Source organism: Pelmatolapia mariae, linkage group LG14, assembly GCF_036321145.2.
Source record: "Pelmatolapia mariae isolate MD_Pm_ZW linkage group LG14, Pm_UMD_F_2, whole genome shotgun sequence".
NCBI classification, from domain to species: Eukaryota; Metazoa; Chordata; class Actinopteri; order Cichliformes; family Cichlidae; genus Pelmatolapia; species Pelmatolapia mariae.
In genome coordinates, this window is record NC_086239.1 from 40,602,331 (window position 1) to 40,616,305 (window position 13,975).

The window sequence follows — 13,975 nt, forward strand, 5'->3', positions numbered from 1 at the left end:
TCTTTTTTCCTCATCTTCACTTCCTCCTCAGTTTGCTCCTCCCCCTTTCTTTTCATCTCCGCCCTCGCCGCCTTCCTTCCTGTCTGTGTGTGTGTCTGTCTGTGTGTCAGTGTGTCCTGGTGTTTGAGATCGACTTTGACACAAACACGATAAAGAGGCAACCTGGCTCACACAGACAGGTGACACACACGCCTTCCACACGTCCGTCCCTGCTGGACGCAACGTTCGCTGACATCACTGCTCTTCCTTTCTTTTTATTTGGCCCCTCCCCTGTCTGTCTGTCTGTCTGTCTGTGTCTCAGTCTGTGGCTGGACTGTCTGTAGACGGCTGTCATTCTCACGCTTCTGATAGCGCCTTCTCCTGTCTGCTGCAGGTACTGCACTGTGCATGCTGCACTGTGTCCACATGTTTGACCTTCAGAGTGAGGCAGTTTCTAGGAGGCGGAGTCAGCTGTTTGTCTTTACAGTATTTCGTTAGCAACACCAGGTGTCACTGGGCCTCATTCACAAACCTGGGACAGGTAAACGTGGGACGGTCCTTTGAGGTGTCTCGCTGCACGTCGTTTCTCTTTGGTCCGTTTCAGTTTCCAAAGTCAAAAAAACCAAAACAAACATGATGATGTGACGTTAACGGGGCCGAACGGCGTTGGACATGGCGACGATCGTAGACCAGTCGTCTGTCAGGTGCTGCCTGTCTGCTGACTTCCTCCTTCTCTTTCCGTCAGCGCTCAGGTCTTTTTCTTTCATTTTTCCATGAGTCTCGTTGTGTTTCAGTCCGTGTTTGTGTTTTTAACCGCCACCGTGGAAGCCGAGCATCCTCTGGCGTTCTTTCTCATTAAAGTGAGAAATGACTGCGATTCGCTGTCATGTTGTTCATGTTTCACGTGTGTGATTTTGGTCATGCGTGTTCGGTGAATGAGGCCCGGTGTCCACTGCAGGACGTCCAAGTTACAGACGTCATTTCACTGTTTCAGGAAAGAAGTGGTCTCGGCCCCGCCCCCAGTACAGCTGTTATTGTTCAGTCACATTATCAGAAATACCTGTGAAGAGTATCTGAGTGATTCCACTGACTGTTAATCAGTATTTTACCTGAAATGACATCATTAGCGTTGACACACCTGAGCAGCCTGGAGCTCGCAGCACACCTGAAGCTCGCTGGCTCGCACTGACCTCCAGGTGTGTCCAGCTGTGTAACTGTGTTGTGTTGTCCCACAGGGTGAGGACCGAGCTGCTCTCTCTCCTACAGGTAAGACCGACAGTTTACCGAAGCCCCTCCCCAGTGTTCGCCTGCCTCCCGCTCACACCTGGATTTTCTCTTTTTTCAGCCAATCAGTCGCCGTCTTACCCCAGCTCGGGGGGCATGGCCTCCTGTCGAACTACCAATCTGCGGCCGGAGAGCTTCCTGTTCCGGCTCGGGCAGAGGGAGGAGAAGCGGAAAGGTGAGGTCCTGTGGGGGTTTGTCCTCAGCCTCACTCACCTGTCAGGTGTGCTCTGTGTGACTGCTGTTCCCTCTCTGTCCTCCAGGTGACACCGCTGCTCCTCCGAGCCAGGAGGATGCCCCCGCCGCTCCTCCTCTTGCTGCAGAGGACGTCGAGGTGGTGGAGCAGCTCAGGAAGGTGCGTACCTGGATTCAGCTGGGGTGGGTTACCTTGTTCACAGGTGACTGATCAGCCCTCTCTCTCCCTCCAGAACATCGAGGCTCGTCTCAAAGTGTCACTGCCGAGCGACCTGGGAGCAGCCCTGACGGACGGCGTGGTTCTCTGTCACCTGGCCAATCACGTGAGGCCGCGGTCTGTCCCCAGCATCCACGTCCCCTCCCCCGCCGTGGTGAGTAAACTGTTAATCTGTGCGCCGCTGCTCAGGTGTGCCCCGCTGACTGTCCCGTCTGCCCGCAGCCCAAACTCACCATGGCCAAGTGCCGCAGAAACGTGGAGAACTTCCTGGAGGCGTGTCGCCGCATCGGAGTCCCACAGGTACCATGCACACCTGAGCGATGAACGAATGACAGCGAATCCAAATGTTCCCCATCAGTCCTCCTGCCAGACGAGCCGACGCCTTTAATGAAACAGGGCCCGCTGGGGTTTTTATTAAGAGTGACCTTTGACCCCAGCTCAGAGATTTCAGACACGGCCTCGGCCCGGGTTCGGCCTCTGCTGCCGACGCTGTCATTAAACCTCAGTCCGATCTGCAGCACGCCGCCATGATTGATGGGGCGGGGCTGAGTATTCATAAATATGCGTGCGGTTTATTGCTCTCCCATTGGCTGTGAAACCAACCAATCGGGCTGGACGACTGATGGTGAAGTTTGAAGTTTCTTCTTCTACTAACGCCTCTCTTCCTCTCTGCCATCCTCCCGCCTCTCATCGCTCCCTTCCTTCTTCCGTGCGTCTCTCCTCTGTTCTTCCTCCACCGTGTCCATCTCACCCAACACGCACGCGCTCAGGACCATCTCTGTTCAGTGGGTGACATCCTGGAGGGGAAAGGGGGCGGGGTTTATGCCACAGTGGAGGTGCTGCTCTCCATGGCTCCTCCCCTGGTCAGCCTGTCCCCTCAGGTCCAGCTGGCCGGCTTCGCTCTCTTTTACCTGTCCGTCATGTCGGTGCTGTGTGCCATCTACGTGCACCTGGCGCCGCACGTCTGACGCCGAGCGAGCCAAGGACGATCCCGCCGAGTCGCACGCAGCGGGCGTGAATTTATCCCAGCGACGTCCTCCTCCGTTCACCACAGTAACGCAGTAATCCTGCCCTGGACCCGTTGTAGTACTGCCACCTTTCAGGTTACGTTAGTTTAGCACAAAAACTGGGCCGAGGAAAAGAGCCTGGCTCCGATTGGTCCGTCTGTCTCCTGACACGTACAGCAGCAGCGCTTAGTCTGTAGACACGCCCATCTGCAGGACCTGACGCTGCTCCTGAGGCTCTGATCCTGGCCCCTTAGGCGTGTTCAGGTCAAAGGTGAAGACTCAGATCAGCGTGGGGTCACGCTCGCCACACGCACTCGAGTTAAAGCGTCTGTCATCGGCCAATCAGCTGTGGGCTCAGAGGAACATCCGAGCGAACTCCAGCAGCTGGATCAAATGGAAGCTGCTCTCCCATTGGCTGTGAAATCATCCAAAAGCCGTTCCTCCCTCACCAGTACAGGTGTGCGTGTCGCAGCCTCCTCGCTGATTAACAGAAACATTTTCTGCTCACGCCGACGACGATGACCATCCAGCCCCCCCGTGACCCTTTGAGTGACCTCAGACTGGATTAAAGGCGTAAACGTCAGTGACTTTAAATGACTCCAGGTGTGACCGATGCTCCGCCCAGTGGGCAGGTAGAAGGTGTGAGGCACAGCAGAGTCGAGTGTTGGAGCCAGAGGACCATGTGACCCCTCAGTCGGACCTGGACGATCCCCCAAAGCTCGCCCTCACGCTCGCCTCCTGCCTGTTGGCGTTCTGCCCCGTGCCTTACGTTCCATTTTTTACTGTTTGAAGTGTTCGGTCGGCCCCTCCCATCAGAAACACGTCTCCCTGGAAACGACCTCTGAGCACCACATCAGCGTTTCACTTGTGGTCTGATGCCTGCATTGACCTCCCGCAGGAACCTTCAGTGTCACCTGGACCGAGGCTCTGGAGACTCCTCCCACTGCAGGACTAGCAACAACCCTCACAGGTGTGCAGGGTCAGCACGCCATCTGCAGGTGAAGCCGGGCTCCTCCTGGTTTCACTGCTCGAAGTGTTTCTGTAGAGGTGAAGACCTGCAGGAGCAGCGAGACCTGCAACAGGATCCAAACAGGAACTAACTGTTACTTCCTGTTTCTGTCCGCTGCCATTTTGTTTTGGAGATTCTTCCTGTGGGTGGGTTTGGGGCCTTCAGTTCCCCATCGTGGGTCAGTTGAGTCCTCGGTTGGCGCTGGTGGGTGTGGTTAGTTTTGGGTGGGTGTGGTCAGTGTCACAAACGTCGGTGAATCAGCTTCTGTGTTTGATAGAGGAACTGTAAAAATCTCCTCTTGCGGCGCTGTTTAGCTATTTGCACTCGGGTTCGATTCCCTCTCTCTCTGTGCGCTTTGCTTGTTCAGGTGTGAACACAGTAATCACACACAGGTACGGCCCAAAACAGCTGCAATGAGTCACACCAAACGACCTCCAGAGCGGTTGATTGATGGCGTGAACGCGATCCAAGCTAGACGCTACCAGTTTGAGGAAAAAGTGCCGTAGCCACACGTGCTGTGGAACTGTAGGTGTGCACAGGGCGGTGCGGGCGAGCAGCGAGCCAGGAGATGAACCTAAAGGGGCTGTCCCAATTCATAGACTGGGACGGGTCGGATGTGTCCTTCATGGCCCACCATATCCCAGAATTCATAGCGTGGCCCAGCCAAACTCCAGTTTCCAACGATGGCGGCAGCTGCTTAGTTTTAATGTTACTCTTATTAATCTTTCTGGGTCACAAAATAAACTTTTAACATATTTTCAGGCGAGAAAGTTGCTGTGTAAACTTCAAATATCTGCTCGGTTTACCAAGATATCGCATATTTGCAAAAGTGTTCCGATGTTTTCAGAGACGTCTGTTACCCACCAGCTCGATAGCTGACCGGGAGCTCGAGGGTCACTGGAGCCGCCGAGAACGGCACAACTCCCGGCACATCATTTTCAGATCTCTGCGGTCTGTCGCTACTCAGGTTAAACATGATATATGAGTCACTTAGACAACCTAAAAATGTTATTGTTTGGCTTTTTTCACTGTTTGATTTGTTCCTGAGTAAATCGGTTTGGCTGAGATTAAAGTTCTAGTTTTCACACAGCTGAATAAACGTCAAACAGAAAACTGATTAAACAGAAGTGTGAGACAGTCGAGAGTTTACTCCAGTGTCCTGTTATATTTTAGACAGCAATGAGCAGACGGCTGAGTTTATTAAACTCCACCGAGACAGCGGTGACGCTAATCTGAAGGTTCGACCGTCCAATTTCACAGCCTCGCTCTTCCAGTCTTCTCGGTCTTCTGAGGACCCGGCCCACGTAGACTGCGAAGGCCGGGTCCTCAGGAGGACGCAGCCTATGAATTTGGACACCCCTACTCCCAGTTTCCTCGCACACTTCCTGTATTCACTGTTGTTGTTCCCGCCCCAGACACATCTGGCCAATGAGCAGACTGAACACTCTTGGACTTTTCTCAAACCAAAGCGCGGGAAAAGTCCGAGCTTACAGACTCGTCTGCTGGTTCGGACCAGACAAACCCAACTGCAGCTGCACCCCCCGCCAGTTAGTGCTGGAGCAACGGGTTAGCGATGCTGTCGCTAACCCTGCAGGCAGGAAGTGATGCAGACCTCGCCCAAATTGGGACTCGCAGCAAAGTCAAGTGAGCCAGTTCACCTGTGAGGGTGGAGGTCAGAGGCTGCGGTGCACGAGCAGGGTCAGGACACCGACCTGTGATTGCCTCGCCATCGCTCTTATGTCTGTGACGGTGGAAACTCGAGCAGAACAAAGAGGCATCCTGCAGTGGGAGGGGACTCGGCCTCAACGTGGGCGGGTTTCCCGCGGCTCCAACCGGCCGGAGCAAGCCGAAGCGTCACACAGGATGGGACTGTTCTACGATGAAGAGTGAGGATGAGGATGAGGATGTGTCTGAGTGTTTTGTAGACCTGTGCCTCTGCTCTGTTCCCTTTAGAGCTCCATCAATAAAGTTCAGTAAAGCCGCTCGACTCACTTGTCTGTCTTTCAAACACACCTGGAGGTCTTTGCCTCCTGATGGCCGCTTCATCCTCTTCACAGAGACCTGACATCAGGTAACACAGTCAAGGTGTAAACTGATGTCAGCACGTTAATTTCATACTTCATACTCGCCTGCAGCCCACCGACACTGGACCAGTGTCCTGGTGGGAACCAGCTCCTGCCACTGCAGTCAGTCCACTGGTGTGGAGGTGTGGCCCAGGACACCTTAGCAGAGCTTCTAGCACGTGTGTCGTGAAGATGACGACATGGCAGTGCCTTATTCTTCCCCCACCAGCAGGGGGCGCTCCCTTCTCCATAAGCATGAGTGCGTGATCTTTGTCGGCTGAGCCGAGCTTCCTGACAAGTTTGTGCTGCAGTCGCTGCTTTCAGGCCTCGCTGAGCTAAACTTGGAGGTTATTGTTAGTCAGGTGATCGATTAACCTCAGTGCTGCTAAACTCCCATAATTCCTAGCTGTGGGGAAGGTGTGCTGATTGGTGCATCACCGTGCAAATGTGTTGGAGTTTAAATCTGTACGTGTTTGATGGCAGCCACTGTGGCACTACACTTCCCACCCTTGCTTCCTTCTGTCTCCGCCCCCGTCTTTGGTCCACAGCCTTCTGTTCAAAGCTCTCTCACCTGTCTGCTTCCACCTGCACGCCCCGCCCCTTCTTTCCTCCTCCTCCATCATTTTTGCCGTTCCTTGTTTTCATCCTTGCGTTGCCATGGTTTCAGTTATTTTACCTGTTGATTTCGTTTTCCATCCGTTCCCCCTGCCCCTCGCTGTGTCTTCTTCTGTGGTGTTTGTCTGTGCAGAGTCAGTTGTGCCTTCCTCTTCACATCCTGGAGGAGCGAGGGCTCCCCCAGGTGGCCGTGACCGTCGGCGCCCTGCTCGACCTGGCCCCGCCCCGACACTCCAGCACCACAGCGACCCCCACGACACCATCAACCCCACCGGGACCGTCTGTCACCATCTAGCCATATTTGCACCCCATTGCACACGCTCAGTCATCCTCCAGTCACCAGCCAATCAGAGCTCAGCGTCTCTTAAAGCCTGCCTGATGTCATCAGAAAGTGTCCGAAGCGCCTGCAGCAGAGAGCTGGCACGATACCACAGTGACGGGCTCTGAGCTCCTATTGGTCAGTGCTGTATGTATGGAAGCCCAATTCGGGGGGGGGGGGGGACGCTGCCCAATGACCTCGGCTGAAATGAATTTTATGAAGTAAAAGATGAATCGAATATTTAAAGTTGTCTGAATGACAAAAAAACATTTCACAGGTGAGACCTTCAGGCACTGCAGAGGTGCAGGTTCAATTCCCCACGGCCACTTCCTGCCTGCTCTCTGCTGACTAATAAAGGCTCAGTGCCCCCAAAGTACAAAGTAGAGTAAAACGTTCAGACGTTTGCAGCGAGTGTGTTTCCATTTGTGGGCAGAAATGGGCTTCCATCCCACCTGTGCTGTCGCTCTGCAGGTGCGGGAGTGGCTGATGGGCAGTGATGGAGACGAGCCGAGCTGAACTGATCTTTACTCTCGCTGCAAGGTTTGTTAGAAATCAGCTTCTCACAGGTGGAGGTTTCACTCTGGACCTGCTACACTCGTCACAGCTGACAGAGCCGCAGAGCAGACCGGATAGGAAAGCGCAAATAATCTGACCAGATTTTAATGCTGTACCTGGTGTAGGCGGAGCTAATCTACTCCATCTGCGTGTGCTGATTATTACAAGTGATAATAATGAGTGCCTTCACCGTGAAACCACATCTGCTTGTGTTTGAGCAGCAGTCCAAAGGAAGTCCTCCACGTGTGACAAGGTGAAAAAATAAAAGCTTACCACCTTTGACCTTTGCCCCCTGAGTCTGAGGTAAAGAAGGTAAGATGATCCTCTGATGTCAGAAAAATAACCCAGAGGCAAAGGGGGAGGTGGTTTATTCTACTTGTCAGGTTCTCTAATGGGTGAATCCGTGCAGTTCAACATCTGTGTGACATTAGTTCTACATGCATTTGGTTACCTGTGTGGGCGGAGCTTAGAAACTAATATGCATAATTATTGAGCCAGTGTTAAACACAGACGACTCAAAACCATAAAACTCTCTTAGGTGGATCGTTCTGCTCATTCCAACGTTAGCTCTCACAGAGCGGCTTAGCATGAGTCCCCTGAGCCTCAGCTCAGCCACTGTCTCACACAAGCCGGTTCAGCTCCTCCGCCTTTAAACGTGCTTTATTCTGATTGGCTGTATCTCACAAGTAGAAGACTTGAACAGTAGATGAATAGAAAAAAACCTCATAATTCCCAGTAGCTGCAGGCACACTGAACTTCCTGTTTAACATGAACATTTGCCACGGAAATAGGAAATGAGAAAGGGAAAAGCACTTTAATTTAAAAAAAAAAAAAAAAAGATAAGTATTTCCTGTCTGCATGCTGAGATAAAGTTGCAATGCTACTAAGGGCTAAGGGAAGCTAACAGCAGTTTTGTTTTGTTGTTTAAATGACACTAATGTATCTTGTGGCTAATATAGCTTAAAGTTAATATTGGCAAAGATAAACTTATTGTAAGCTACATTTAATAGCTAGCGGTGACCTAGCTAAGATGAGTGTGCTTAGTTTAAAATAATAATAGAGAGAAAACTATTCCCAGATTACCCGTCGCTAACGGTGACTATTCTGAATTTGCTTCAGTCTGAAAATGTAACTGACTGTTAAGGCTAACACTATTAAAACAGAGTAAATGTGTTGGATCACGCTGATCGTGCTAGTCATGTTTGCTGAGACACAGGCTGATATTTACGTAGCAGTCTGTTAACATAAACCAACTAGCCGGAAGACTAGCTTGAAATAGGTAGCTATAAAAGTATCGCGATGAGTTCAGAGTTAACATGAACTACAGCTAGGAAGTGGCCTAAGATAACGAGTAAGCAGTAATCTAAAATTGAATAGACTCTCTGCTAACTCTGGGTAAGACTATAATAAGACTAACTTTATGAGCTGTTAGATAACAGTACTTAATATTATAGGTGACACAGTTAGCTTGAAAAATACTGACATTTCAAAAGTGTTCCGAAACTATTTTAACATGGCTAACTGCTAAAGAAAGCTAACACTAATGGTACTCTTATGTCGAGCTAACCACAGAGGGTAGCTAAGATAAAGTCAGGTGAAGCTAACAGCTTGTTTCTAATCTGAAAACAGTCGACGATGGCTTAGTTTATAGCATGATTGCTAAATGCTAATGTTACAGTAGTGGGTTTGAATGTACTGATATTGTCAAAGAAATTATTTATTTTTCCTTTTTGTTTGTTTTTTATAGTTTATTTAGTTTTAGTTTTATTTATTTATTTTTTGCTTTTAGTTTTGCTTTAGGGGGCGGGTCCTCTGCCACTCTTCCATTGTGGGGGGCTCACCCATCTGTGAGCTACTTGCTAACAGTTAATAATGTCCCAAAAGAAGCAGCAAGGACAAAGTGTGGTTCAGTTCGGCTCTGTTCATCTCCAACTGTCCTTATTATGGTAAACACCTTCATCTCGCCGCTGATGAAGAGGAGGATGTCGTCTCTGTACAGTTTTTACTCATGTCATTGTGGTTTAGGTCAATCATGTGACCTGGCTTTGTGATCACCTGATCGGATCTTTGTCACGTGTGCAGCTGAAGGCAATTGGGTGGTTTCTGTTGCATGCTGGGACGTTTTTCACCTTGTAAAGGTGGCCCGACTGTTGTGTACAAATATATCCTGTAAATAGAAATGTACTGATGATGCTCTGTATATGAGGCCGAAACCTGGGTGTTACTACGACAACAGAGATGTTCGTGTTGCCATGTCAACAATGGGGGTGGGGGGGGGAGATTTCTTCTCCTGTCAGTGAAGTAAGCAAACAGCTGCTGTACTGTAATTTTATTTATAAAAGTTCGTCCTGACAACAGTGATTAAAGCGATACCTGCTCAGCGTCTCACTCCAACTGGAGCTCCAAAAGGCTCCAACTGCACAAACACAGTCAGGAGGTGCAGTTCAGGTGAAGCAGACTGCTAGCAGCTACAGCCGCCTGTATCACCATCCACCTGTCAGTCAGAAGCCACGCCCCTAATAATGCAAACAGGTGTCATGAAGGGGCCAGACAGTTTGTGTATAAGGCTGTAAACATGTGCGGGGCTGACTCACTGCTGCCTCTGCTGGACATTAGAGGAACTGCAGCACAGAGAGCCTGCCATCCTACAGTGGGCGTGGCCTCTGTGTACAGCGATGTCATGAATCTGAGCTGCTGCTGCTTCACTAACCGGAGGAGAAGACTGTGTTTATAATTTAAACTGTAAAGATGAGTAAAGGGGGCTGGTGCTGTGTTCAGGCGGCGTAGGACATCAGCATGCTGACACTACACTAAACACTTGCTGAAGCCTCACTTTGTTTCTCAGTCACCTGAACGCAGCACAAGAGCACAACCTGAATTATGACAAGCAGGCTGGGCCCCGCCCCCTGAACCACCTCCACCAATCAGCTCATCTTCACTGGACTCACCTGAGACCTGAGTGAACCTGATGGGACAGGTGAGGTGGCTTAGAGGTTTCAGACAGGTGATGATGTACCGATGTTTTCTTCTTCAGGCGCTCGTCTTGTGGCAGCAGCGGGTCACGTGACGTGGGCGGCTGTTTTTCCACTTGTGTGTTTTTGCTGTTTCAGTCATAAAATAAATAGAATGTGGCTTTGATGCTTTTATTGTGTCAACACCGCACACAGGAAGTGGTGAAAAACATGTGGCCAAAAAACGAGAACACCATCAGCTGATTGTGTTCATACTGTAAATGTTTCCTATGTTTTCTGTTTTTCTCTCCTCAGTGGTTTTTTTGTGTTTCTGTGAATAAAGTAGAAATATTTGTCACAGGTGAACATCACGTCTGCAGTTCTGTTCCCGGGTCAGGGCGCTGCGACTGGAAGTGCCATCTAATATAATATAACACCGATTCATGACTGAAAGTATTCATGACTCCACTGGAGAACAATAATCATGTTTCAGGGTAGGATTTCGTGACATCTTTTCAAAGTATGTTTGTAAATCAACTGAGCGACGGCGTGTCACATCAGGGCTGTTTATGAAGAACAGTCTAACTTTACATTCGTTAATGACACGCAGTGTGTGCTCTCATTGATGCTGTGGTGTCCTGGAGTGAGGGTGTTATTAAACAGCATGGTTTATTACAGTACGTGCAGCAGCGTCCTCACAGGAAGCCCTGAGGCCCCAGGTAACATTGTGCTTTAAACTGTGTCATATCATTCCTTATCAGACGCAATAATCACACCTTCCAAATACTTGGCTCTGAATTTCACATTTATTTAAATTCAGCTTTAAGCCTAAAACTTCAAGCACTTTGGCGACAGTGGGAAGGAAAAACTCCCTTTTAACAGGAAGAAACCTCCAGCAGAACCAGGCTCAGGGAGGGGCGGGGCCATCTGCTGTGATTGGTTGGGGTGAGAGAAGGAAGACAGGATAAAGACATGCTGTGGAAGAGAGACAGAGATTAATAACAGGTGAGAACAGAGAGGGCAGCATCATCAGCTCACTGGGTCACTGGAAGGTTCAGAAGGTGGTCAGCTGGTAAGGAGCGACGGCCCAGCCCTGATGTTGATGACGAAGGTCATCTGTTTAAGGAGTCAGGTGTTGATCAGTCTTCATGGGTCAGCGTGTCAGTGGGCAGGCGTGTAACCTGAGCCTCACACACCTGCTTCACTGTGAGATGAAGCAGGGCTCTGCTTTAATGTGAGGCTGTTCGAGCCTCCACCAGTTATCTGGTGGTGACCTGACTGCCAGCTCCATGGATCACTTTCAATGTTGAGGTCCACGTGAAACAGAGAGCTGATGATTTCTTTCCTCTGGTCACAGGCGTGCCCCAGGGATCTGTCCTAGGGCCCCTTCTTTTCGTCCGCTTGGACACATTTTTCGTAAATACAATATTTACTGTTTCACTGTTATGCTGATGACACCCAGCTTTATTTGTCCACTAAACCTGATTCTGCTCTCCCCCCATCCTCCCTCACCCTCTGATTAGCTGAACTAAATTTGTGGTTCTCTTACAATTTTCTCAAACTCAATAGTAACAAATCTGAGCTTCTCCTGGTCGGCACTAAACAAACATGATCCAGAACTAATAGCTTTTCTATTACAATCAATAACTCGCCGGTCTCCGTTTCCCCATGTGTGAAAAGTCCGGATGTCATCCTTGATAGTACTCTATCTTTTAAGTCACACATCAGTAACATCACTCGGTCTGCATATTTCCAACTCCGTAACATTAATCTTCTCCGTCCTTTTCTCTCCCCACATGCCGCTGCCATTCTTGTTCATAGCCTTGTTACTTCCCGGATCGATTACTGCAACTCTCTTTTTTTTGGTCTTAGTCAAAAATCTATCCATCAGCTTCAACGTGTCCAGAACTCTGCTGCTCGTATTATCTCCAGGACCCCTTCTATGCACCACATCACCCCTGCTCTGCAGCAGTTTCACTGGTTTAATCATCATTATACGAAGATGCAAGAGCCAGGGATAGAAGCACATTTTACAAGACAACATAGGAGCAATAAGAAGAAAAATATACATCATTGAAAACATCAAGAATACATAATGACATCATCTTGTTGTTATGGCAGCAGGTAAAAAACAGACATCCCATCAGTTATTAGGTTTTGTGTGTGTGTGTGTGTGTGTGTGTGTGTGTGTGTGTGTGTGTGTGTGTGTGTGTGTGTGTGTGTGTGTGTGTGGAGGGGTCTGCACTGTCAGCCATCATCATGACCATCTTAGATGAAGACATGAGTGGAACCCAAAGAGTGCTTTGATTGTAACAATGACATCAAGCTCCGCCCCTGCACTACTGAACAAAACTAAGTATGAAAAGGAAAGGAAGAGCAAAACAGTAAAGGATATAAAAAGGTCAATATATACAAAAAAGGTAAAGCAATAGTCAAACAACAAAAACATATTGCACACAACAGCATCTGTTGGGTAGGATTTAGTGTTATGGAGGCTGTGAGACGGAAGCCAGGCCTCAGCCTGAGTTTCAGTGCTCTGGTGTCTCCTGCTGATAGCAGCAGGTGGAGCAGGTCGTAGCTGGAGGTGAGGGCCTCTGCTTTCCTGAGGCAGCGGAGCCGTGCAGCTCTGCGTGCACGCAGGGGTGACAGCACTTCGCGCTGTCGCTAAGCAGCCAAAGGACATGAGCAGTTTCTGGGGAATGGTGTTTGTTCTTGGGGTGACATCAGATAAGACTCAATCCTGCTTCATAATGCAGACCTCAGGTGTCTGCAGGTGAGACAGCTGATGGAGAAGATCAGAGAAAACAGACTGTAATCAACGTTGGAGTTCTGGGTCAAACAAGTAACGCTGACGTTCAGACCAATCACCACACAGTCACAGAGGCGTTTACCTGGGAGCAGGTGAGGCTCATTATCCTACAGCCAGCTGGAGACTTACCTGACAGGGTGTGGGATGGAGGCAGATAATCCGCCCTCTTATTTACTGATACAATAAAGTCAAATATTTGTATTTTAGTTCAATTTCACTTCAAATCAAATCACTTTTATTGTCACATCACATGTACAGGTACACTGATACACAGCACAAGCAACAGAGGTGTGCAAAATACAAGAAACATAAGAGCAAGCAAAATATAAGAATGGGAATCTGAGAATTATAAGAATAAATATGTACAAATATAAGAGTGTATGCGCATTACTGAATATGTATACTAAATATGTACATATACATATTTGTGTGCGTGTGTGTGTGTATGTATCCACATATATAAAATTAAATAATAATAAGATGTCTATGAAGTGTTCAGCAGTCTGATGGCCTGATGGAAAAAGCTGTCTCTCAGTCTGCTGGTTCAGGACCGGATACTGCAGTACCTTCTGCTTGATGGAAGTAGTCTGAACAGTTTATGGCTGGGGTGACTGGATAGGTTACATTTGCTGCACGTGACGTCATTTGTTATTTACCAGTTTTAGTTCTCACAAATCAAACATAAATTTTTGCTTATATTATATTCAATAAAGCGCATTCATGCGGTGGATTTTGAAAATTAACTTAAAAAATATTACATTAACAAAGACAAAACATGAAGCCATAAACATTTATTATTATTATTATTATTATTGTTATTATTATTATTATTTATTATTACTATTATTAAAATATATATTATGAAACTCTGTAAACGTGTTTTTAATTGTTTCTTTGATTACATTAAAATCTAAAAAGCGGGAAAATAAAACGAGCCTTTCTTTTCAGGCAGCTCCGCGGACACCTCTGTTTACA

At 48.6% G+C, this 13,975-nt stretch overlaps 1 protein-coding gene across 1 annotated transcript in view; it reads left to right on the forward strand.

Annotated features, from left to right (window-relative positions):
* The window catches only part of lrch3 (leucine-rich repeats and calponin homology (CH) domain containing 3), a 19,633-nt gene extending 9,076 nt beyond the window's left edge, over window positions 1–10,557 (forward strand). Inside the window, 8 exon segments of the mRNA XM_063494393.1 lie at window positions 302–373; window positions 1,215–1,245; window positions 1,325–1,438; window positions 1,524–1,615; window positions 1,689–1,826; window positions 1,895–1,972; window positions 6,500–6,598; window positions 6,600–10,557. Coding sequence (XP_063350463.1) covers window positions 302–373; window positions 1,215–1,245; window positions 1,325–1,438; window positions 1,524–1,615; window positions 1,689–1,826; window positions 1,895–1,972; window positions 6,500–6,598; window positions 6,600–6,734 — 759 coding nt within the window. The 3' untranslated portion in view covers window positions 6,735–10,557.
* Window positions 10,558–13,975: the final 3,418 nt, after the last annotated feature.